The 27,277-nt window shown below is 33.4% G+C and overlaps 1 protein-coding gene across 2 annotated transcripts in view; it reads right to left on the bottom strand.

Moving 5' to 3' along the window:
* LOC114329913 (putative epidermal cell surface receptor) overlaps window positions 1-27,277 on the bottom strand; it is a 252,253-nt gene that overhangs the window by 33,478 nt on the left and 191,498 nt on the right. For both annotated transcript variants that reach the window (XM_028279190.2, XM_028279191.2), the window contains exons 2-5: window positions 19,029-19,409; window positions 15,236-15,469; window positions 8,614-8,737; window positions 3,164-4,038 (exon numbers count right to left, since the gene is read on the bottom strand). In XM_028279190.2, the coding sequence (XP_028134991.2) occupies window positions 3,164-4,038; window positions 8,614-8,737; window positions 15,236-15,469; window positions 19,029-19,409 (1,614 nt within the window). The remainder of the gene's footprint in view (window positions 1-3,163; window positions 4,039-8,613; window positions 8,738-15,235; window positions 15,470-19,028; window positions 19,410-27,277) is intronic.

Here is a 27,277-nt window from a genome sequence, read left to right as displayed (position 1 = left end):
CCATTTTCAACTTTTTGACAAAAAGTGTAAGGACTGAAATTGTTGCAATTACGATTTACTACAATTTTTCGAGAGAACCAGTGGCGGGTCTAAGAGGGGGGGATGAGAAAGTTCCCCCAACGGGGTCCAAAATTTAAAAAAAATTGTTAAAATATTAAAATATGTTAGCTGACATGAAACTTAATTATCGACAGACAAATTCAAGCAATGAAACCTGCTAGTTAATAAAATTAAGTGAACTTAATGCATATAAGTTATTATTTATGTCTTCTATGTACTTAGTTTGGTTGGTGTTTCATTGGAAGTTTCAAAAATTGTATAAAATATAATGTTCTTTATTTTTGTTTATGTACAATTATGTCGTAAAGTTAATAATAAATGGGACAATTCAATAATTATGCTTCCCCTCCGCTTCCACTATTTTCCTCCTGAACTCGGAGAATATTGATCACATAAAAAATTGTGGAAAAGAAATTGTAGAAAATTGCGTTTCCAACAATTTTAGTTCCTACCGTTTTTGTCGAAAAGTTGAAAATGGCGGAGATATTAAGCAACAACGGTTCTCCTTTAAAATCAATATGGCGGCTAATTCAACTGCGGAATTCAGTCGAGATTTTAAATTTACACTACTATTGATCTCCCCTAAAGGATAGAATTATAAAATTTGGGGCAGCTCGGAAAAAAGATTCAATTCAGTAATTATGCTCCCCCCACCACTTTTTACTATTTTCCCACTTAACCCGGAAAATATTACCCGCATGAAAAAAATTGTTAAAAAGAAATTGTAGGAAATCATATTTGGAACAATTTAAGTTGAAAATGGCGTAGATATTGAACAAAAACAATTGCTACAAAATCAATCAGGTCTTACGCTCGTTATCGCTTACTGCCATTATCGCATACATACTACCTTAAATATTAACTTTAGCAAAAAAATGAAAGAAACTAAAATTATGTAGAATTCAATTCTCTCTATTTTTGTATAGGAACATTTTTGCCGTAAAACTAGCAATAAGCGAGATAATTCAATAATTATGCTCTATTTATATACAGGGTGTCCCGAAAAGATTGGTCATAAATTATACCACAGATTCTGGGGTCAAAAATAGGTTGATTGAACCTCACTTACCTATATACAATAGTGCACACAAAAAAAGTTACAGCCCTTTCAAGTTACAAAATGAAAATCGATTTTTTTCATATATCGAAAACTCTTAGAGATTTTTTATTGAAAATAGACATGTGACATTCTTATCGCCGCAACATCTTAAAAAAAAATTAAAGTGAAATTTGTGCACCCCATACAAATTTTATGGGGTTTTGTTCCCTTAAACCCCCCCAAACTTTTGTGTACATTCCAATTAAATTATTATTGTGGCACCATTAGTTACACTAACTATTTTTAAAACTTTTTTGCCTCTTAGTACTTTTTCGATAAGCCAGTGTTTATCGAGATATTTTGAATATTTGTCGAATCCACCACATATTTGTATATGGTTAAGTGCGATTATAGAGACTTGTTAATAATCTGAAAATTTATTTATAAATTACATTTGTAGGTATATTTTGAAAAAGAAGCCACATCTCAACAAAACGTGACTGGTCAAAAAAAGACTAAGAGGCAAAAAAGTTTTAAAAACCCTGTGTTTAACTAATGGTGCCACAATAATAGTTTAATTGGAACGTACACAAACATTTGTGGGGTTTAAAGGAACAAAATCCCCATAAAATTTTTATGTAAATATATTAAAAAAAAAAGCCGCATCTCGATAAAAACTGGCTTATCGAAAAAATATTAGGAGGCAAAAAAGTTTTAAAAACGTTGTGTTTAACTAATGGTACCACAATAATGAATTATTTGAAACGTACACAAAAGTTTGGGGGGGTTTAAGGGAACAAAGCCCCCATAAAATTTTTATGGGTTGGACAAACTTCACTATAATTTTGTTTTAAGATTTTCCTGCCATATGAATGATAAATGTCCAATTTCAATAAAAAATCTCTAATAGTTTTCGATATATTGAAAAAAATCCATTTTCATTTTGTAACTTCAAAGGGCTGTAACTTTTTTATGGGCACATTTGTACTAAGGTAAGTTAGGTTCAATCGAACTATTTTTGACCCCAAAATGTGTGGTATAATTTATGACCAATCTTCTCGGGACACCCTGTATAACTGTCACTATTCTCCGCTATAATTCGGAAAATATCGATGGCACAAAAAAATTGTAAAAATAAAAATGATAGAATGAATGATGACATTTTCAATAATTTTGGTTTTTAAACTTTTTGTCGAAAAGTTGAAAATGGCGGAGATATTGAGCAAAAACGGTTCTCGTTTAAAATCAAGATGGCGGCTAACGCAATGGCGGAATTCAGTCGAGATTTTAAATTTACACTACTATTGACCCCCCCTAATGATTAAAAAAATAAAATTTGGGCCAGCTCCTAATGCAAGGTTAGGCCTGTTATTCGTCTAACCCGACTGGACTATCGGTATTATAGAGTAATAAGGAAATAGATGAAGATACTTGTAGTAGAATTAGGGTTGGATGGATGAAGTGGAAGGAAGCGAGGGGTGTGTTGTGTGTCAGAAAAATTCCAATGAAGCTGAAAGGAAAATTCTATAAAACAGTCATAAGGCCGGCTATGATGTACGGACCTGAATACTGGGCAGTTAAAAAGATAGTTGAACAACGAATTCATATGAGGGAAATAAGAATGCTTAGATGGAAGAGTGGAGTGATAAAAAATAATAAAATTAAAAATGGGTATGTTAGGGTAAGTCTAGGGGTGGCACCAATTGATTCCAAAATGAGAGAACATATGTTAAGATTGTTTGGTCATGTTCAACGTCGAGACGTTAATTACCCAATACAAAGAATTGCTGAACTGCAGGTTCCTGGAAGAAGTAGGAGAGAAAGGCCAAAGAAGAACTGGGTAGAGACGCTTAGGCGGGACATGCTGGTAAAGAGGATTAATATTGATATGACCCAGGATAGAAACAGAGAAATGCAATTAGGGAAGCTGACCCCGCATAGGGATAAAGACAAAGATAATGATGATGATGAGTAGATGAGCCCTAAATTCAATATTCCCATAATAAAGAATCCCGTGAGTTAAAAACTGATAAAACAAAATTCCAATATTTATTTCCGACTTACCAGGATTTTGATCATTTCCGCATACCCATACTTTGCAACAATCATCATCAGGTAAGTGACCTGGTCTCGCCATATGTGGAGGGCATGGCAAATTTGGAGGAGGATGAGCTTCAATTGGCGGACAAGTGTTTTGGCATTCAATTTTTCCCATTTCACAATAGCATTGTTTCTCACATCCTGTAACATTAGCTGGTAACTGTTCCCAATTTTTGTAGGTAACTCCTTCATGCGCACAAGAGCCGTTGTTTTTACACCTGATACTTGAAGGACAGCAGTTAGGAGGAGAAGCAATAAAATTGGGTGGTATTGTTTCCCATTCTACACAATTAGGATCTAGAACGTCAACACCGAAGTAGGTAGGACATTGCAGTTTCAAACATTTCATTCCTCCATCTTGACAAACACACAGTGATGAACAGTTATCGTTGAATTCTTCACCAATGTTAAAGAATTTGTCTTTATATTGACAGCCTCTACCACTAGGCTTATTTTTATCTTTCTTTGTTTCTTTTGGATTGCCCTCAAAGTTTTGTACATTTATAATATCCTCCGTATTTTCTAATTTCAAATACTTTGCTGTATTCTTAGCGGTAACGTATCCTCCAGCAGATACTTTGTGTTTTTGCCAATTCACTTTATCGTCACTGACTTCCACTACTAAAGTATTTTCTGAAACTTCAATTTTTGGGTCCAATTTTATTAACATAGTTGTTGAGTTCACAAACCTAGCGGATAAAACTTTTCTATTTCTCTCGTCGTCCTTGTCAGATTCATTTTCTTCTAAAGTTACGTCACAAAGAACTTTTTTACAACATGGATCAGCTGGATTTGGTACTTCCACACATCTGTCACTGGTTTTTGTAGCTGGAGGACATCTAAAAAAGTTGAGGTTAATAGATATGTTGCGCATTAGATATGTTAGTTTAGAAATCAATGAAGCAGTCACGAAATTAATAAAACTTAAAAACAAAATAAAACTTCCAATGAAGTAATATGAAGGTATCAGATATCCATAAAATGATATACATAAGTATCAGTAAATATTGAATTGCAAGAGAATTTGGTACATTAGAATATAATATTTTTCAAATATTTTATTTACTAACTTGTCGAAACCAAAAGACTCCATTTTCAAACAAATAAATGTTAAAAAATAATAAAATCTTTGGATTTCTTAGTTCGGAAACAGATTCTCTCTTATACCTATTCCCCATCCTTCTAAAATTTGCAAGGAATAAAGGGTGATGAATGCAGAGACGTGGGGGTCTATATAGTTGCACTCCACAACACATCTTTTCATCGAGGCAAAGATCAACGAAACTGTCTCCTTGTACTCAATACGTGAGTAAGAACGTAGGTAGATAAAGGCATTATTTTTATTTTCAATTCAGAGATCATTACCCTCTTTCTATGGCCATTTCGAACCCCTTAGTTCTCATCAGGAAAGCTACCGTAATGATGCTCTGAAAAGAAAATAAAAATCTTTGCCATTTCTGTCAATTATAAAATATAATTAACATTCAGACGCTATAGCGACATCTATTAACAACTTGTCGAAACCAAAAGACTCCATTTCCAAACAATTCTTATTCCTTGCAAATTTTAGAAGGATGGGGAATAGGTATAAGAGAGAATCTGTTTCCGAACTAAGAAATCCAAAGATTTTATTATTTTTAAACATTTATTTGTTTGAAAATGGAGTCTTTTGGTTTCGACAAGTTGTTAATAGATGTCGCTATAGCGTCTGAATGTTAATTATATTTTATAATTGACAGAAATGGCAAAGATTTTTATTTTCTTTTCAGAGCATCATTACGGTAGCTTTCCTGATGAGAACTAAGGGGTTCGAAATGGCCATAGAAAGAGGGTAATGATCTCTGAATTGAAAATAAAAATAATGCCTTTATCATTTTATTTACTATTTGAAAAATAAACCGCCAGTTATCTTATATTACTTAATTCTCATCATTTATGGTAGTAGCAGTATTTATATTATCTATCTATTACACAAAAATGAATCCCTATTTATCTATTTTACGACATAAGTGAAGAGTTGCATAATTGAGATGCACTCTATACTCCAGGGAAATAAACAAGAAATAGACCATGTTCGGGACACTGAAATATCCAGGTAATAGCTGACTACGTTTTTAGTTATTGTAGACCTATAGGATGAAAACCTACCTGTTTCCTGCCTAGAGTTCGCGTCCGTTTTTTAATTATTAACAATTTAGTGCAAAAAACGCGATTTTTGAAGTTATACTTCTTTAGGCGCGATAGAGAGTGAATTTTTATTATTCTGCACGCATGCGCACAGAGACAGTATATTATTCGTTGCTAAATATTTTAAGTTATCTATGTATCAGCCCAATAAAGTTGTGGAAAAAGTATATTAGTGTTTTTAGTAATTATATTTATTATAATTTTTGTGTCTTTGGATTTGTCTTCCTCGGGAGTAAGATAATAAGTATGTATTATTAAAACATTTTTATATTTAATACTTCACTTCGTGTATTTGTTACCGTGATTTGCCATAATGACCGAAAAACCGTAAAAACAATGCCTTCGTAGCGCCATTGGTACAGCATTCGACTAGAGATGGAGAGGTCCCGCGTTCAATGCGGACAATTGCTGTCTTTTTTTTTAATTTTTGGATTTTTAGAAAGTAGTAAGTATTAAAATTAGTTTAATAAAATAAAAATAAACTGTTTAAAGTATTTTATTTCGTTGAAATCATATAATAGAAGTATAACTTCTTACGTGCGTACAAAGTACACACACATTCTTTTTTTCGATTTGTTGCACTCCATTAAAAAGCTAAATAGTTCACATAACATTACAGAATTTAATTTTTTAGAAAATTGAAAAACCTTCAAATTGCCGATTTTTGAAAGTTCAAGAGTTAATTTGTTGCTTTGCAAACTACAAAATAAGTGAAAATCGTTATTTGTTAATAACTTTTACTAAAACTCACATAGAACTTTAGTGTTTCACCCAAAGTTGGGTATTGGGGTTTTTAATAAACCCTCAAAATTTGAGACCGATCCATTAATTAGTTTAAAAGTTATTCTATTTGTTTATTCCAGAGACCTTTGTTTTGCAATAACATAAGACAGAAAATAATGAAGATAAGGTAATTCTGCGTATGCCAAATGAAAGTAGAAAGGTGATACTATCAAAATGTATTAAAAAAGATAAAAAATTATCTAATACAGTCAAACATCCTAATGCCCAATTTTTAAAATTTTGTAGATTATAAACATTTAGAATAACCTTAAAAATATTGTCCGTCGAAACAAATTTTTTTATATACCTATTCGAAATTGGTATGGTAACTTACACGAATTTTTAAAAATGTAGTTCAAATGGTGGCTATTCGTAATAAGTGAAAGGGGAGCTGGGAGCCGACAAATGCACGAGTTCAAAAACTAAAAAAGCAACTTAAACCTACTATAATTTTCTATATCTCGGGATCTACTCAATGAATTTTGATCTATCTTTTGTAATTTGTATATACTTTTTGTGTACATTACAAATATATAATTTGTGTAGACATTTATTAATTAATAGACAGTCTAATTTGTTTAAACAATTTATGAAGAAATGATTTTTTCCCAAAAATCCATTTTTTAATCATACTATCATTATTAATAATAGAAAAAAGTTAGGTATACTTTAATAAATTAATTATCTTTAATAAATAATTATTTAATAAAAACAATTTATTTATTAAAGTGTAATTTAACTTTTCCTATGATCATTAATGACCTTCTTCTTAAAGTGCCTATGTGGAGATACAGAACATTGTATTAGTTTGAAATTGCTTTTTCGGTATTTGAACTCGGCGCATTGCGCACCATTAGCCGGCAAGGTATATAAAGACATATTTAACGTTTTGTGACTGCGTCATAAAACGTAAACAAGCGTTAAACAACCGTCAAGTAGAGGAAGGGGCAATGAGAAAACCACGAAATTGAAAAAAGGTACAAAAAGGAAAGTTTTTGAACACAACAGCTCCGAAGTTATTTCAGAAAGTGAACTGTACCATGATGAGTTGGACGATCTCGTGTCAGATCAAAATGACTTCTGTGTATTGTAGTGATGGTAGCAAAAAAGACGAGGTATGGTGCAAGTGTTCGATATATTGTCAATGGTCTCATGCCATGTGTATACGTCAGGATAGTCCAGAAGGATATATTTGTGACTTCTGCAATACTTAGATTTTTTTAACATATCTGTAACTTGGTTTTTTTTATCTTTTTCCGTATATTTGTTTGTTCTTTTAATATTCATGTTCAATAAGCTACATTTTCGAAAGTCATTTTTAAGTTCTCTTATTGCGCACAGTTATCCGACATATGGGTACCATTAGCCGAATAGGTCGGGCAATTGTGCGCATTACACTAATTGGAAATTTCGCCTTCCTCTTCTACTGTTCAACCATTCATTAAATGCGGTCCCTACCAATATACCTAAGCCTTTGAAGTATATCTTCAAAAAATTTGGAAACTGAAATGTTTCAAGTTTGTGAAATATCCTGAATTTGCAATTTTTGTGTAATTTTTTTAACAAAAATACAAATCCCATTCTTTAAAATGGCATCAATGAGATTTCTTAATTATTATAAACAAATTAGCTGTGAATTAAAAAAAAACACATGGCTAACTTTGGCCCAAAATAACCTAGGCTAAATTTTTTTATTTGAAAATTCGTGTTAAAATACTAGCTTTTCGAATATAAAAAATATTGTTTCTATAGATAATATTTTAAAAGTTATTCTAAATGTTTAGAAACTACAAAATTTCAAAAATTTGGCATTAGGATTTTTGACTATATTAAATATTTTTTTTTATCTTTTTTAATACATTTTGACACCATCAATTTTTCTACTTGCATTTGGCATACGCAGAATTGACCTATCTTCATTATTTTCTCTCTTATGTTATTTCAAAACAAAGGTCTCTGGGATAAACAAATAGAATAACTTTTAAACTAATTAATGGATCGGTCTCAAATTTTGAGGGTTTGTTAAGTACTCCAATACCCAACTTTGGGTGAAACCCTAAAGTTCTAAGTAAAATTTAGTAAAAGTTATTAACAAATTTAGATTTTCATTTATTTTGCAATTTGCGAAGCAACTAATTGACTTTATAACATTCAAAAATCGGCATTTTGAAGCTTTTTCAATGTTCTAAAAATCAAATTTTGTAATTTTATGTCAACTCTATAGCTTTTTAATGGGGTGCAAAAGATCGAAAAAATCGCGTTTTTGTACTAAATTGTTAATGATTAAAAAACGTACCCAAATTTTAGACAGGAAACAGGTAGGTTTTCTTCCTCTAGGTCTACAATAACTAAAAAATAGTCAGCTACCGGGATATTTCAGTGTCTACAGATAATACTACTTCTAGTCATATTGTCTATAATATACTGGTTACTGCGATACTTACCTAGGCTTACAAGACATTTTTCCTCCAGCTTCGCATTTGCATATCTCACTACATTCTTCCTTGTAAATATCACCTCTGTTTAGCGTTTTATTTTTATAGGAACAAAACTCTATGGGCTCCTCTTCTAAAATATAAAAGATTTAGTTTAATTTGCTATTTTAAGTTTTTTAAATGATATAAAAAATAAAACAAATAGGTTTATAAAGAAACTTGAAATAAAGTGTGAAACATAGTAAGTTAACCGTGAAAGCCACCAAAAAGTTAATATTTGTCGGAGAGTGGTGCCATGTTATTTCGATGGAAATTTGAATGCAGATGTTTATCTGAAGGTTGTCTGTCTATCATCACCTTCAACAACATAATAATGTTATCAACTTTCTTCTTTTTCGTCAACCATTTTCCATTCACTTCTGAATGTAAGTCTCTCTCAATTGCCGCCATCTTTCTTTATATTGCGCTAATGTAATCAACTGTTTACTTGCCTATACTCTTATATCATCTACCCATCTCTTTTGAGGTCTTCATATGCTGCTTGTCGTCCTCCTTGATCTTCATTCCACGATTCTTCCTGACCACTTCTTATCATTATATCTGGCTATGTGACCGGCCCAGCGTCATTTCATTTTTGTTATGTCTTCAACGATATCCTTGATCTACGTTCTACGTCTTATCTCGGTGTTTCAAATCTTATCTCTCAGTGATATTCCAAACATATTTCATTCCGCTACCCTTTGAGTTTTTTTAGTTTTTAGCAGATTTCCTGGTAAGGGCTACAATCTCCAACCCGTAAGTAGAAACTGGCAGTATGCCAACGGCGGATCCAGCATTGTTAAGAAAGACCGATGGACCTCTATTTTCTAAGATTTTCTACTATACCGGCCAATTGAGCCTACCGGCTGACCGAAAAAATTTCTGTTCTATTAAAATGTATTTAGATAATTCATATATTGTAATTTTAAAAGATGTATAACTATTCATTTTAAAAATGAATGCATGTTCTTATAATCTTTATATAGAATTAAAAAAATCAATACACTTGGCTTAAGAGGGGAGCCTGTCCTCATATAAAGAAGAAAGAGGCCCAATTGGAAGCTGAGGAAATACATATTTTTACGTATACCGGCTTTGAACTTTGAAATTTTTTTCAACCTAGTTTTTTTTGGTATTTCTCATGCGCAATATATACCGATCGTTTTTATTATTTTAATGTAATATGTTATGAATATCTTGAAAATATGAAATTTTTTATCGAGAAAGAGCTCCGAAAGAAAAAGGTAATGGTTCAAAGATTACCATCATATTTTTTATAACTTCGTCGCCAATGCCGGTCAACTTTGACCGGTTGTATCTCAAGAAATAATATTCGTAATTCAACTTTTATTGTTTAAAAGAAGCGTCTTGTTGAGTCTTTTTCAACGCCGATTTTTGAATTTAATTTAAAGTAAACAGTCATTTTACCGAGATATTCTATTTGTTTATAAGCCAAACACTATTTATAATTTTAAAACCCTCCTGGGGCCGTCCGAATAATCTAATTTCAATACTAACAGGTGGAGGGCTCTTTTTTGTGTAAAAACATTGGCAAACTTCTATATGTTTAGTTTTTGTTGTGGAAGATTTAAAAAAAATTCAATTAAAAAAAATAGATTGGAAAATTATTTGATATGCGAAATCTATTACATCGATTTAAATTAAATTCAGTGAGTTATTTTATTATATTATAAAGATTTTCTAGACGAATTATAAAGGTCCTAAGTGCAATCTAAGTAGCTGAAAAACACTGATTAAGAAAAGGTTTGTTTCCCCCTTTTTTTGTATTTATTTCTATTTTGTAGCAAAAGTACTAAGTTAAAATATGTTTAACCAGTCGCATCTTATAAAAATTCAATTGTCGCTATTTTATAACGAGTATTATATTAATTTTTATAAAAAGTATATGGAAATGGGGCAGACCATATATGAAGACACACAACTGAAGACTATCACAAACAACGAGGGTAAAGAATATTTCTTCAAAAAGGTGACGGAGTTTGAGTATCTGGGAGTAACCCTAACAAGTGAAGGGGAAGAAAGCCAAGAATTTCGAGGGGAAGGAAGACTGTCGGAGCCCTACACAAACTATTAAGAGTAAATACATCTCAAGAGGGGCAAAACTGAGATGATACCGAACAGTGATGCAGCCCTAGTCCTTTACGGAATCGAAACATAAGTTATGAACAAAAATCAAGAAAATATGCTGAACATTTGGGAGCGGAGTGTCCTAAGGAAGATATTCGGGGGAATTAAAGACGATGAAGATGTTTGGAGGATAACCCTAACAACACAAAACATTTCAGGAACGTATTATTAAAGTTCTATTAATGTTTGAATGTCCTGGACATTCAAGGAACATTCGGTGAACATCTAATTAAATTATTGGTGAAATGTTACCACAAGACATTCTATGAACATACTACCAATGTCCTATATTTTAAGAGAGGCCATTTACCATTCAATTTGCGTTCATTTTCAAATTTGCCGCGCGTGTATATATGTAAGGTCGCGTGGTCATCACATTTCATGATAACCTAAAAATTTCTTGTTGGAAAATGCATAGATAAAGAATATTGGGAAATGGAAATTAGTGGCTGGATTTCTTTTGTTTAAACAATTATGTAAGTATTATAAAATCCGTTTTCAATTTTCTTTATTCTTTATGAAACGAATTATTTATGCATATTATTACCTGTAACTAGTACCTATTTCTTTTGATTTTTAATTGTAAAGAATACAAAAATTACCATTCATTTGAATTTTTTTTTGAATCAGCTGAAAGTGGTCTACAAAAAAACCAGGAAGAAAACGTATAACCTTGTGGCTATGAAAGGCAAAAGAAGGATATAAAAAGTGTATTGTCTAATTGGAAGAAACTCCACATTGTCGATGTGGAGTTTCTTCCAATGTGTGTTTCCGATGTGGAGTCTTCTGTTGGTGTACTAGACCAAGTAATATAAAAATTATACAAAGTTTCCAGAACAAAATACTGAGAAATACTGTAGATGCTCCTTGGTATGTGACAAACAGTGATCTCCATAAGGACCTAGGAATGGAACCTAGATATAATCAGCAAGAAGATGGCAGGAAGACACGAGCAACAACTTCATAAGTACGAGAACATTGAGGAAATCCAGCTCCTCGATACTACTGGGCAAACTAGAAAATTGAAGAGGACAAAGCCTTTTTAACTAGTTTGAGTGATAGGTGATAGTGAAAAGCAGAGCATAGTGCTTGTGTGCCTGTGTATGTTAGAATAGTGCACGATCTTGTTAGATTAGATAAAAGACGCTATGGGGTAAGCTCTTCATTTTAAGGAAAAGTAGTAATTTAGGTTAAATTAAAATTGCTCATTGGTCAGTTATGACAAGATTGTAATTGTAATGTACAATTCAATACAATGAATCATCATCGTAGTGATGATTATGGAAAAAAATATATGACAAGATTTTGTGCAATAAAAATGTTTATATTTATCAAGGATGTATTATTTGGTATGGCCACATATACTTCTGGTATATCGTCGGGGATGTGAAAATACCTCCTATCTGCTTTTTCATGAAATTTGTAGGAGACGAAAAACCATTTTTAGGGTCATCTCCTGTTTTCACATGTAAATTTTGACATGTTTTGTAGTAAATAGATAGTTGAATTTACTTCAAAATATGTCAAAAAATATCATACGATAACAGGAGGTGACTGTAAAAAAGTTTTTAGTCTCTCTTACAAAACTCATGAAAAAACAAATCAGAGGTATTATGTCACATCAGCGACTATATCCAGTGAATGTCTAAAAAATATACTGTGAATGTCCAAAGAACATTCGTAGACATTCATGGAATGTTCCAATAAGACATTCAGGGAATGTTTAAAATGCTGACAGAGGACTTTCCTGGGACATTTAGTGGACATTCTTGTACTTTTGAGGACATTTCAGGAATGTCTTCAATGTCCTGTGTGTACATTCTAGGAACATACATGGAATGTTTGGTGTTATTAGGGAAGAACAAATGCAGAGATCAGAGCACTGTACTAGAAACCAAAAATTAGCCAGATCGTCAAAACAAAGAGACTTAGATGATTAGATCATCTTGCGAGAATGGCTGACTGAAGGTGGGCAAAAGACTCACTGTTGAGAGGGAAGGAAAGAAGAAAAGAGGACGACCATGGAAAAAGTGGCAAGAAGCGTGTAAGGAAGACCTGGAAACAATCGGGATAACAAATTGGAGATGTGGTCATGGAGAGAGGAAAACAGTAAAACAGTAGAAAAATTCCAAAACATGGGCCTTTAAGACCTGTTTAGCTTTGCCGTCCTCAAATAAAACGCGGTATGTGCAGCCAACTTAAAACGGAGAAATCGGCTCTCAAAGTTTTTTCTCAAGACTACATGTTTTGACAACTTTTTAACGCAAAACATGTTCTAGTGATAGTTGAACATTAGTTAAAACTATATTTAAAAAAAATCATGTTTTTATCAAAGCTGTAAATAAAAAGTCATACCGCGTTTTAATTGAGCAGCGGACATATTACTGGATCAGAAATAGTGCCGTATCTGCATTTTATTTACAAATAGGATTTTTTACAAGGAAGAATAGTTACCAAAAAAGAAAAGTAAATAGCTTATAATTGTTTATTATATACGCAAAATACCTACATGTCATAAATGTTCAAAATGCGAGGTCGCAACACGAGTCTCGATAAATATGCAATAAATGCGCTGTGATCAATTAAAATCCGGCAAGTACATACATACATGATACTCGCTAGCACAAACCGCTTTTTAGTTGAGTACTCTGTAGATACCGCATTTTAATTAAGCAACTATTAAAATTTAGCACATACGGCATATTCCAATTTGTTTATTTTGGTAAAAAATAAAATGATACGGCTTTCAGCCATTGCAAAAGCATACATAAGGTCACAAGAAAACCACATATGGCAAAAACTCGATTTTCAATTTTTTTTTCAGATACCGCGTTTTAATTGAGGACGGCAGAGCTATTACCCACTCTTTCTTACTCGATTCTAGATCCTGACCCACTACTTTGCGCCGTGTAATTTGGGTTGCCTACTGCGAACTTTTTACATGTCTTCTTAAATCATGTTTACGTGTACACATTACGTTGTATACACTTTTCCGCATTCCACGCACTTATTAATTCTTTCCACACCGAACATTTTCGTTATCAAGAAAATGAAATACCTACTCAAAAAGCAAACACAGAACTGTACACCGTAGAAATGATTGAATCGGAAAATTTATCTAACAGCTTTACTGTTCAATTGGTAATTATACAAAGAGTCTACATTCTACCACATCTAATTGGGACCGTGCAAGTTCGGCAAAGCGACACCTATTTCTACGCTATGCAACTTTATTCGCACTTTTAATTATATTGGCCAATTATATTAGTCCTGGTTACTAGATAATTGTCAAGGCCATAGCCCAAAAAAATAATAAGAAAAAATAAGATTCAGGTTATGTTATTAAAACGTAAACAATTGTATGTAGTAAATAAAATTAGTTATTAAAATGCAGTACTGCAAGCAAAATACAATTAATTAAATTTACCTTTATATAATAATTGCATATCATATCAATATTGTGGAGCAACATATAATTTTTCTTCAACGACAGTAGATATGAAATGTACGTCAATTTGACAATTTCAATTGGCAATATTAATTATTTAAAAAAGTTGCAATATTTCTCCGCTATTCGTGCACGATCGTTTCTCAATTCCCTTCCAAGTACCTACTTGCACACCGCGAATACTATTTTAATATTAAATATCATGTAACTGCAGTAAATATCAATTTTTATTATCACTAAATAGTCTTTTCAGCGTTTTTCTAAAAACAATTTTAACCTGTCACGTATGATTATTCACGCATGACATAATTAGCATGTAAGCAAATCACATACGATTATGTAATTAAACAACTATGTAATTAAATTTCGTCAGCCCTAGCTTTTCACCGACCTTCAAGTGACTTTACATCAATTGATTTTGAATTTTGAGTCTATACTTTCCCAAATTTAATATTTGTGATTTTTTATATTATCTAATCGTGGTTTTATTTAATATTTAAGTCAAGCATAGCCACAGATCAATCTTTATAGTAATAACTTTTCAGTTTCATTTTTAAGTATATCTAAAAAGGTACTACCTACATAATTTCATTTATTCATGCCTTACAATGTGAATTTTTAAAGTAGTGAGGTAAAATTTTATAGCATAATTTTATTATTTATAAAATTCTTTCATACAGTATGACTTGCTCGAAAACCATTTAGGTACCTTTTCTTTGTAATATACCTATACTTATAAATTAATAATTTTCCCATTTCTATTTTATTCCAATTTCTATTTGTATGTAATATTTTTTAAATAACTCAAAGGCCCATTTCGCCGATTCAAGTTTATATAGGCAACCCAAATTACACGGCGCAAAGTAGTGAGTCAGGATTTAGATAGAATCCTCTTTCTTTAGATTTTAGATGATTATTAATAATGCAGTTCGTTTAACAGAAATGTAATTATTTAAATTTCATTCATACTTCTGTTGTTATTAAACAAATATCTACCTAAATTATCTGCATCGTCAGAACATACTAAAATAGAACAGCATTCATCTTCCACTGATTTGGCAAAACAATGAGGATCGTCGATTTTCTTTCCTTTCCTGAAGAAAGGTGTTTTGCATCTGTCAGTACATTTCATTGAGCCATCCGTACATGTACAAATTGAATCGCAACCGTTCTCGATCTTGACACCATTTTCGTAGGTTAGTCCGCCTTGTTCGCACGTTTTACCTGGAACTTAAAAATGTTAAATTAACTACCAATACTCTGTTTTTCGCATTAAATATAGTACGTATTGCAGTAATAAATTTGCGAAAGCGACTTAAGAAATACATTAAACTTTTTAATAAGCAAAATTTATTGACTACTACAGGTTTGCTTTTTAAAAATCAAGAAATTTATATAACTTATTATTACTTATTATATTATAACTTATTTCCAAGAATGTAATAGTTATTAGGTACCAAGGGCATTAAGTAGATGCACTTAGCACAGTGAAATTTTATAGGATGTATGTGGCAGTCTCTTCTGCCATTTCTCATTTTATGTACCATGGTTAAGATGAGTTTCATCTTATTGTCCGCGAGTTTGTTATCAATATTCTTGATTATTTTCTTAGTCTGCATTTGTCCTTGAATAGTTCTCGATTTTTTTATTCCTTGTCAGCCATTTCTGAATCTCGTTTTTTGTAGCATCTTTAGTAATGCCACAGAATGGTGCTGGACCTACAAACGTTTCTCTCGAGATTTGTTTTACCAACAAATCTGCCCTTTATGACCCGGGCCCCGTATTAAAGACACTATATCTTTGACCAGGTGGTTGAGAAAATCTTCGTAGGTCCTCACCAGTTTTGATTTAGTGAGTGGGATCTTTACTACCAGAATAGCAGTTTGGCTATTTGTAAAAATGTTGATTCTCTTTGAGGTGTTCATTTATCATTTCATCAGTGCAGGCCACAAAAACAAAAACTTCAGCCTAGAGCAGTTGTATATTGAAGTGGTTTGATGGCTTATTATAATTACATTTCTACAAAAAAGACTCCTGATCCAGTAGCATGAACAGCTTTAGATCCATCAGTGGACTAGTCCCCATTATTATTTTGGACTTTTTGTTCTCTAGATGGTATCATTGTGTTAATCTTCTCACTGAAGATTTGTTCTAGTGTCATCATATCTGAGTTCATCATAAAGATGAATTCCTCAAGTATGGTTCCAGTTGTATTTGTGTGGCTATTAAATATCTAATTAGGCCTCTAAGCATTGGTTGCTATAAATTTTAGGATGGACTCAGGATAAAGGCTACCGCCGAAATATAAACTCCAGCAGAGCGAGACCTTTGGTAACCTCTAAAGATACCGTTCTTTACTAGTCAAGGCCAGTGTTGGTGGTGAAAGAGGCCGCACAAGATTTCAAAGCCGTCTTGTTCCACCAAAGTACTAAACCATAAGTTAATGACGGTTGTATCACTGACTGATGTGTATTCCAATTCCAACAGATTACCTTTGGTTTTAACCCCCAGGTTTTACCTATACTTTCAGAATAGTCGCGTAGCCCTATTTATTGTATATTGTTAATATGAGTGTTCCCATTGAGTTTAGAATCAAGGGTTAGACGTAGTTAGCATCTGAGCCACACCAGTACTGTGCAATTTTTCCCGTCACTATTACAGTATAATGGTAGGGAGCCCAAGTGGGGATTTTTGCAGTAACTCGAGCGCGTCAGATTATCATATGGGGAGAACCCTGTTACCCTGTAGATGTACCTCTACCATTTATTGGCTCTAAACACAGGGCAGTTCGCTAAGGGGGGGGGGCCGAAAAAAAAAATATATCCTTAGAAAAACTCGAAATCGTCAGATTAAGATAAGGTAAGTTAAGTACATGCAAAACAGTGTATATTTTAAAAATCTGACAATTTGGGCGGGGCGTAAGGAAATGGGTGAGTCACAAAATTTCACAAGAAAAAAGCGAATATTTCGCGAAATGAACGATAGATCTAAAAACTGAAAAATACGTGCTCAATATTTGTCAAAAATCTATCGAATGATACCAAACACGACTGCCCACGGAGAGGGGTGGGGGTAAATTTAAAATTTTAAATACGAATCCCGCGATATTACGCGAAATGAACATCAGATCGAAAAACTGAAAAATACACTTGTTCAATATGTTTAAAAAATCTATCGAATGGCACCAAACACGACCCACCACGGATGTGGGGTGGGGGGTTACTTTAAAATATTAAATAGGAGCCCCCATTTTTTATCGCAGGTTCGGATTCCTTACGTAAAAATAGGTAACTTTTATTCGAATTATGGATAGATAGCGCTATAATCGGAAAAAACGATTGTTGGAAATGGAAAATTAAATTAAAAATGGAAAATCCCCACTAAAATGGAAAACTTTACTTAACTTTTTTTGGTTTTAGAACCTACTCTTCACAATCCAATAGGTCTCTAAAGCGCTCGAGTGACTGCACATTTAGCATACTTTCCTCCCCTACTATAAGGCAGAATCTCATTTCACGCGTAATTACTGTCAAAGCGGGCTTTTGTAGTACTTTTTGAAACGCTATTATCTTGCATTGTTTCATTCCACCAAAGTAGCGCTGTATACATGACATAAGGTAAAAGGTCAAGAAGTAGATCGCAGATACAAATATGGAACAGAAGGAACAAGGCAAAATATAAATGTAGATAAAAACATTGAGAAGAAAATAGAGCAGAAATATTGAATAAAAACAAAAATATAAACACCAGACGTTCTAATAGTAATCTCACGATAGGCTTATCTACAAATAAATGATTTATTTTTTTGCAAAACCTCACACAAATCTTAAGAAATTTGACACCCATTCCCTTTATAAGACGAAAGGTTATAAAGAAAATAGAAATCACGTCTTCACGATAGATAAAACCAACACAATGTGTAGTATAATAGGAATTTAAGTATACAGGGTGTCCAGAAACTTTCCTGACAAACGAAAACCGGAGATTCCTCAGATAATTTTAAGACAATTTAACCCAATTCATCTAGTCCAAAAATGCTTCGTAAGGGAGCTAGAGCTCTTTGAATGAAAACTGGTACGCTTATTTATCTTCCAGAGATAAATCGGTTCAATCAATTGCGAATTTCTAGTACCGGTTATGGGCGTCTGTTTTGGGTAGGTCAACGGTTATTTTATCGAATAACTTGTTTGTCTTTAACTTTTCAGCATTTGGACACTAGATTATTAAATTGTGCGGTATTCTAGTACTAAAAGTTACTCTTACTTTAAGTCGGTAGAATACACCATTTTCTAAAAAAATATGTATGAAAATTTTTCGTTTTTTGAATTTGAAATTTTTTTCAAAAAACAACGGTGTATTTTACCGACTTAAAGCAAGAGTACCTTTTAGTACTAGAATATCTTAGAATTTAATAATCTAGTGTCAAAAATGCTTAAAAGTTAATGATAAAAAAGTTATGCGATAAAATAACCGTTGATCTAGATAAAACGGACGCCTATGACCGGTACTAGAAATTCGCAATTGATGGAATGGATTTATCTCTGGAAGATAAATAAGCGTACCGGTTTTCGTTTTCCTAAAAATAAGCGTTCTGGAGGTATTTAAAAAAACTATTTACAAGGCGCCATCTTCAAAGAGCTCTAGCTCCATAGGAAGCATTTTCGGACAAGGTGAAATTGGTTAAATTGTCTTAAAATTATCAGAGGAATCTCCGGTCTTCTTTTATCAGGAGAGTTTTTTTTTTGGAGACCTAGTATATTTGAGTATAGTAGTTTAACAATATACTTACCATACGAAGCATTTTTTAATTCAGCTTTAGGCGATAAAATTTTCGGGTGTAACATTTCCATATCAAAGTCATCATCATCATCTCCAATGCTAACATCGCTGAGATCAACGCCGCTGTGGTTTGTAGGATTCATCAAAACATTGTCATTTTCATGTCCTCCTAAGGTAAAATTTAAAGCTCTTCCCTTTGGTTCTTCTGCAGCAGCCGAACTATTTATTTTGGCAGAATTCTTATCTACTATGTTGGATTCAGTCACTGGAACAGGAGTTGGTTGAAATGGAGCATCTGAGTCTTCTGCAAGCATGCTCATTGCTTGAGGCATCTCAGGTGGTTTGGCTGTGTGTGAGGTTAAGTCTTGAGGTGATCGTTGTTTTTTGATATCTGAAAGTAAATATAAACGTATTATTGTTTGTACTTTTTGTTTCTCTTGATTAAATTTCAACCAGCTATTAAGCAATTATATTAAAATCATAAACGTTTAAGATTGGCAAAATGCCGTCACTCCAGGAATTCATTTTCTTTTTAATTTTTTACGATCTATTTGATTAAAAATACGACTCAGAAAAATACATACAATTTGGTATCTGATGGGGGTAATTGCATCAATCTACTTTTCCATCTAGTTTCGTAGTTTGTAGTTTCATTGAAACCACAAAGGTTTCAATGTCAGGCTAGAAATATTATTTCAATGATGAATAGATGCTGCAAAAAGTTGTCAATTTGTGTCACTAAGGAAAAGAAAGAAACTGCAAACTGTGAGGATTTAGCAGCATCGTTCACGACTAAGTTGAGTGAATGGCTAGAACATGAAATAAAAAATGCTCTAGGATTCATTTTCAAAATTCTGTTTTGAACTCCTAAGTTCTTCCCTTTCATGTTTGCCCCATTACCATACCCTTGTTTTCTCATATCTTCCAAACGTATTCCCAGTTCATTCAGTTTTTGCAAAATAACGTAATCCAAAGCCAGTGGTTTCCAGTACAGGCACAAATGCAAGAAAATGTTCTGCAATTTTAACACTTTGTGAACAGGAACCTAAATTAATAAAACGTACAACAATAGTCATCTGTTCCACCCCAGAAATATCAGGTGTACAATCTAAAATTATGCTATAATACTTTCTGATTTCAAAAAGTTTAAAATTTTATTTTTGAAGGAGCTGAATAATTTTGTTTTGAATACGTTTTCCCAAGTAGTAATGCTGCTTGTTACTACCATTCGTTGTTCTCCAAAACATAATCAGTTTTTCCAAAGAGCCCAACAAGCTTTAAAAAATTACCATTGTTTTGATGAAACAGTTTTATCAGAATCGCCCTCAATGGAAGACATTGTTGTGCTAAGAACTGTATTATTGATATAGGTCGTTTTATTACATTTTTCCAATGGCAAGTGTCTAAATTTAGAACTTTTTGTGTTTCTTCGTCTATGGTTTTGCCCGATTCTACTCTAATTGTTTGTTCTACCCACTGTCGCTGTGACTGTAGATGAGCTGGTAGCATGGCTGGGCAAAACTTCAGCCATATATGTTTTAAATTAAATATCCATTTTCAGTAAATATAATTTTGACATTAGAAAATATTTTACAGAAAAAACAATACACAGAATTGTTTGTCAGCATAAATTAACGACTTTCTCTCAACATTTTCACCATTGCACATTTTGTAACTGTAGTAGTTAGTTGTAAATATATGTATGTTATCTGTTATGATCTGTTATAAGTTAATCTATGATTATTATTTCTTCAATTTAAAATTTGGCTGTCCTCTAAAATTTGCCGCCTCTAACTTTGCCGCCCTGGGCAGCCTCTCAGTTCGCCAACCCCTGGGGCCGGGCCTGTGGTCCCTATTGAAAATCTAAAAATATGCAAAAACACGTCAAATTTATTTGTGAGGGGGACATTTTGTAGACCAGTTTTCAATTAAATTACATCAACCCTATACCGGGGGCGGACACAACTCCCAAAAATCTTTAATGCAAAGGAAGGTTGGGTAATCCCTTATTTTAAAGGTCGTTCAACTACCTTTTCAAAAATAGTGCATAAATTATATTTCTTTTCAGTACTTTTGAAAAAATCTTTTACTCAATATTCCAAAAATTTTTGAAGTTTTGAACCCGATATCTTTACGGTATTACTTGATTTTTCCAAAAATACTCCAAAAATACTCAAAATACTCCAATACCCCAAAAAATTTTCAATTTTGAGTTCAATACTCCAAAAAGATTTTGTCTGAAGTCGATAATTAATACCTTTACGGTTTCATTTGATTTTTTCAAAAGTACTAAAAAGAAATATAATGTATGTTGTATTTTTGAAAAGGTGGTTGAGCGACTTTTAGAATGAGGTATCAGTCAACCCCACTTTCCATTAAAGATTTTGGGAGTTGTGTCCGCCATCCCGCTAGATGGCGTTTGCCCCCCTCAAAAATAAATTTGACGCGTTTTTGCATATTTTTAGACTTTCTATAAGGACCAAATGATAGAGGGTGGCACCTTTTTAAATCCACACACTGTATAATTTGAATTGAGTCCTTTAGGACATTTAAAAATGGGAGAAACACGTTTAAACCCCCCCAAGATGTGGGAGATTTTTGGGGGTTTTAACGTGTTTATCCCACTTTTGAATGTAGTAAAGTACTAAGTTACTTCAAATTATTCATAACCTATAAAAAAATCTTGATTTGATTTATCTGAAAGCCTATAAAATGGGGAAAATCCCCAAAACCCCCAAAAACGGTTTTCCAGGTTTTTGAAATGGTGCACGAAAAACCTGAAAAAAATTAGAAATATAGTTTTTGATAAAATACACAAAATTTATATACCAAGTCAGTAAAGTTACTCTTTATCGAACGAGTCTGATATTATGAGCAGAGCGAGCATAGCGAGCAAGGCGAATAACAGACGAATTCGATAAAGAATCTTTACTGACGTGGTGCATACAAAATTTTATCGCATTTGATATTGGTTTTAACACTTACTTACAATTTACAATTTAAGAACTTTTTAAATTTTAAACGTCATAATAATTTCATGACAGTGATAACAGATAATAACTTTTGCAAGATGGCTGCTTTCGATTTTTAATCGATAGTTATCAATATTGAATAATTACTAAATCGGTAAAGTTTTAATTTATTTTATATGAATATAATTGCAAAATACTACATAATTTCACTTTTTGACATAAATTTAATTGATAATATCGCAAATTGTGTACAATATTTTTAAATAACTAAAGTAAATAAATTGTAAGTTACTCAAATAAATAATCGATTACTGCCATCGGCCACTTACATTCAATCTCGATTAATCGCGCAGGTAAAGTAAAATTCTTCTTTCAGTACAATAAAGTGTTACTTTACTGCCGCAAATGAAGGCAAATGAGTATAATAATGAATGACTAGTGACGGTTGGCGATAAAGTAAAATTATACGCCTTTTTCGAAAAAAAAACGCACTTTGAATTTATTTACACTCAACCTACGGATCTACAAAAAAGAGACATGCTTTGTATAGAAAAGTGACGTTTTTGGCGTTAGGATGAGGGGGAGGGGGATGGCGAGTTAAAATTGCGTTGAGTCTTATTAGTCTCACTGAGGTTCAGATTGTCATATATTTTTCCATGAACTTTTTTACTATAATAGCTGTACTAGCTTTGTCCTATATGGCCTGTAAATATGTTTGGCTTATAAAATATAATTTGCAATAAAGTTGGATGCAAAAACGACATCATTAAAATGGTTTATTAACACCAATAAAAGTGTTAATGATATATATTATATTCCCTTTTTTGCTTATTAAACTAATTATGTTTTATATTAACTTTTCTCTTATATTTTCACAACTAAACGCGTCAATTGTAACGGTACATTTGTAAAGCGATTTACTCGAAAACCTGAAATTATGTATCTCTAAATAACTACAATAGTATTAGTGCAGCGTTACTATCTGTTTGAATTTTATTAGTCAGCGAAAATTAAGTAGAGCAGAAAAATAAATTTAATTGTCTGCAAATTACTGTTCTTTTTTTCTATCGAACGGTTACACTTTGTAGATCGTTCAAAGGTCGCTGAAATATTCGATCAGTTAAAAAATATATTCTGAAAACTAAAATATCCTTATTCCCTATCATCCCATATGAGGGATGAGTCTCATTCCATTTTTGAGTTTATATGTCTTCTCCTTGTACCAATATCTAGTAGTTGTAACAATACAAAAACTGATCAATGGAAGAAAGCGAGAGATTTAATAACACTCAGAAAAGAGAAAGAAACAATTTAAAGTCTCCGTGCTTATAAAGCCGGAGATTCAGGATGTAACCAGAAAGCAGTTTCTTTCGACGAAAAGTCTTGGATTTAAAATATTGTTTATTGTTTTATTTCAATTATTTTCATTTTTTTATTACAGTAAACTTTGCATCTGGGTCTTTTCGTCGTCTTCCTAGTTTTACTAGAGATGTCGCTGTTTTGCGTCTCAAGGGTGGAATAACTGCGTCGCGGTGATTTCCCTTAAAAGGCAGGCTTGTTGATTTTTGTTTCAGAGTTGGGACTGCATAGCTACACTGATGAAGCATAAGATGCAGAAATAGCTATCTGTAGATGGTGGTCCAACTCTGAATCAAATTAAAACAAAGCTGCCTTTCCCCCTTGTTCTTCTTTACTCAGATTTTTGAGTACTCGAAACTGTCTTTCGGCACTTTTTCCTAGACGAAAAGGGAGTAGAAACGTGACCGTTGTCCTTTCTAATTTCTTCTATATTCGTTGTCTCTGTGCTTATAAAGCCGGAGATTCAGGATGTAACCAGAAAGCAGTTTTTTTCGACGAAAGGCCTTGGATTTAAAATATTGTTTATTGTTTTATTTCAATTATTTTAATTGTTTTATTACAGTAAACTTTGCATCTGGGTCTTTTCGTCGTCTTCCTAGTTTTACTAGATATGTCGCTGTTTTATGCCTGAAAGGTGGAATTACTGCATCGCGGTGATTTCCCGTAAAAGGCAGGCTTGTTGATTTTTGTTTCAGAGTTGGGACTGCATAGCTACATTGATGAAGCATAAGATGCAGAAATAGCTATCTGTAGATGGTGGTCCAACTCTGAATCAAATTAAAACAAAACTGCCTTTCCCCATTCCCCCTTAATTTAAAATGTATTTGCTAGAAATGTAGCAGATCTTCCTCTTCTTCTAGTACCGACTTCACTAATAAAGGTTGGCTATATTAATGTGACAAGTTTAAATATTGGTGAATATGAGTTTAAAAGGTAGAACACTTTAAATATCTTGGAGTCTCAGTTAACTGATAATAGAAGCATCGTAATCAGTGAAAGAATCCAGGCAGGAAACAGAGCCTACTGGAAATACAATAAATTCCTCAAAGATAAGAAGCTTACTCAGAATACCAAACTGAAAATTTACAAAGCAGCAATTAGAACAGTAATCACATATGGTGCTGAAGTAATGTGTCTGGCCCAGAAAGAGGAAGAAAGATTGAGGATCCTAGAGAGGAAAATAATTCGGAGGATAGCAGGCCCACTAAACTTAGGTAATAATGAGTTTAAAAAACTCATGAACCACGAAGTAAGAGGAATTCTGAAAGGAGAAGACATCGTCAGATTTATCAAGGCACAGAGACTCGAGACGGATGGGGCATATAGAAAGGAGAAATCCAGAAGACGTCATCAAGAAAATTTCCAAATGGAGACCTGTATCAGGCAGGCCACGAGGAAGACTTAAAACTAGATGGGAGAACCAGATAGTCGAGGACCTTAAGAAGATGGGAGTCAGAGAATGGGTAACCATAAGCAAAAACAGAAACGAATGGAGAAAAATTGTAGAAGATGCCAAGTCACACAACCAATTGTAAAAACCAAAATGTTAATGCGGATTGACTCACCGTGACAAACGAATCGGAAGAGTCCAAAGAGGGCGACAATCACTCCGCTAGGAGTGTGGATGCCATGATGATGATAACCATTACAAATTCGTCTCTATCTTCTGCTTGTCTTAAACGCGTCTGTGTGTTTAACCCAGTCCAGTCGTCCAGAATGCTTTTCAGCCAGGATATTTGTCGTCTACCAGGACCACTTTTACCTTTGATTTTACCCTTTATAATCAGCTGCAATAACTCTTTCATTTCTAAGTATGTGCCCCAAATATGCTGTCTTTATACTTTTAATGATGGTCAAAAGTTCTCTATCTCTTCCCATTCTGTGCAACATTCTCCTAAAAAGCCACATCTCAAAAGTTTCCAGCTTTCTCATTAAGTCAACATTAACAGTTCAAGTTTCGGCATCATAAAGTAGAATAGAGTGGATATAACATTTTACCATCCGATATCGGATTTACAGATTGAGTTTTTGATTACTCAGAAATTTCCTCACCTTCAAAAAGCCTGCTCTTGATTGTTCTATTTTTGATATAATTTCTAATTTCGGATTTAGATCTTCCTTAATCCGGACTCCTAAGTATTTCATTTTGTCCACTTTTTCAATAAATGTAACAGATAACATATAAAAACAATCAGATTACGAAACTCCTAAAAAAATGAACATAGGAAGACTCCTTGGTCACCTTGTAGGAATTGATCGGGCATTCATCCAATAGATATTTACCCGTTTGTGTTGTAGCATCGCAATCGCAATGTGGAGACGGCATTTTTTCCTACTTGTAAAGTGAGTCAGAGTAACTGAGTTTGTTCTTATTCTATTGAGTGTGACTCTAAGTAGTCTTGGTTGGTCGAACCCTCTGCTTGCTTGTAATAATATGGCATATTCCGGGTATCAGGTGGCGCATTCTTCTCCCAATCTTCTCGCCAATGGTCGGTTATCTTGAAATTGCTTTCAGTTAGTATTTTTGCAGAATCTGGAAGTTTTTTCTTGAACGAAGTCTAGTTATGTCTCTCTCAGTGACACTAACGTGGGAGCGGAGCACAGGATCAGCGTTAATTTGTCTATACTCCCTGACAAAAGCATGTTCTGAGCGGGCGTGTGAGGGGGTTATGTGGCTTGGTGCTGGTAGCCAGTACGTTGGCGTGTCTTTGGTGGTGCCTGTTTTAATGCACACAGCCTGGTTTAGTTAGGCGTCAACACGTTTGGTGTGCGGGCTGTTAAGCCACACTGGTACACAGTACTCCACAACAGGATACACCAGTCCCAGCGCCGATTAACCTAACCTAACCTAGTGTATTTGCTGAGGAACCCCATGTGAGTAAGCTTTGCAGTCGACTTTGTAAGATGTTCTTTAAAGCTTAGCGTTCTATCGAGTGTATTTTGAGTATATAGTATGGCTGGTGTGACCAATTCCAATTCAGTCGAATCCGGGACAAGGTTGAAAAAATGTCTGAAATCAGGGACTTTTCAATGAAAATCGGCCATTGTTTTTTTTTCAGGAGACGATAACTAAAATACTTCTTCTTCTCGTTGTCTTTATGCCCAATAAGAGCGTCACCTATCTATCTTTTACCCATTTCTTCCACGCCTTCCTGTCTCCTGCCATTTCCTTCATCTGTTGCACTGTTTTCCCTCTCTTGGTCCCAATTTCCTGGATTTGTTCCATCCGCCCCTTTCTAGGTCTGCCCCTTCTTCTTTTCCCCTGTCTTTTTGCATCTATCACCTTCTTTACTAGTCTGTTCTCGTTCATTCTAGTTATAATATGTCCAAATCAATTTTTTTCTCTATTGGTTCTTGTCTTAGCACGTTTCTGATGTTTTCGTTCCTTTCCCTGTCCAGCTTCATCTTTCCAGCTATTCTTCTGAGCTGCTTCATTTCTGCTGCATTTATGGTACTTTCATGTCTTTTATTTGTAACCCATGTCTCGCTTGCATATAGAAGAGGTGGTACTGAAATTGTATTATATGCATATATTTTTGTTTCCTGGCTGATTTCCCTTTTTCCCAATATCGTATTAGGAATCGCATAATAGATTCTCGTAGCTTTCTTTGTCCTATTTGCAATTTCTACGTCTAGCTTTCCATCGTTCGATAAAAATTAAAATTAAATTAAAATACACAAACAAAATAAAGTCCATCGTTTTAGTTTTCGTAGAACTATAATACCACGATATAAAACGCATGCGTTTTGCATTTTTTTTTCGTCCCACCAATTCAATTAGATGTGAATTCTTAGAAGAATAACGTATTCAAAATTTCAAAATATAATTTTACCAAAACGTTGAAAATTAGGATGGCCCGGAAGACTTATGAGGGACGCCGGGACATGACTTTGTATTTCGGGCCATGTCCCGGATTTTTCGGACTAG

The sequence above is a fragment of the Diabrotica virgifera genome, chromosome 6, assembly GCF_917563875.1.
Source record: "Diabrotica virgifera virgifera chromosome 6, PGI_DIABVI_V3a".
Lineage (NCBI taxonomy): Eukaryota > Metazoa > Arthropoda > Insecta > Coleoptera > Chrysomelidae > Diabrotica > Diabrotica virgifera.
This window is presented reverse-complemented; position numbering and strand designations above follow the sequence as displayed.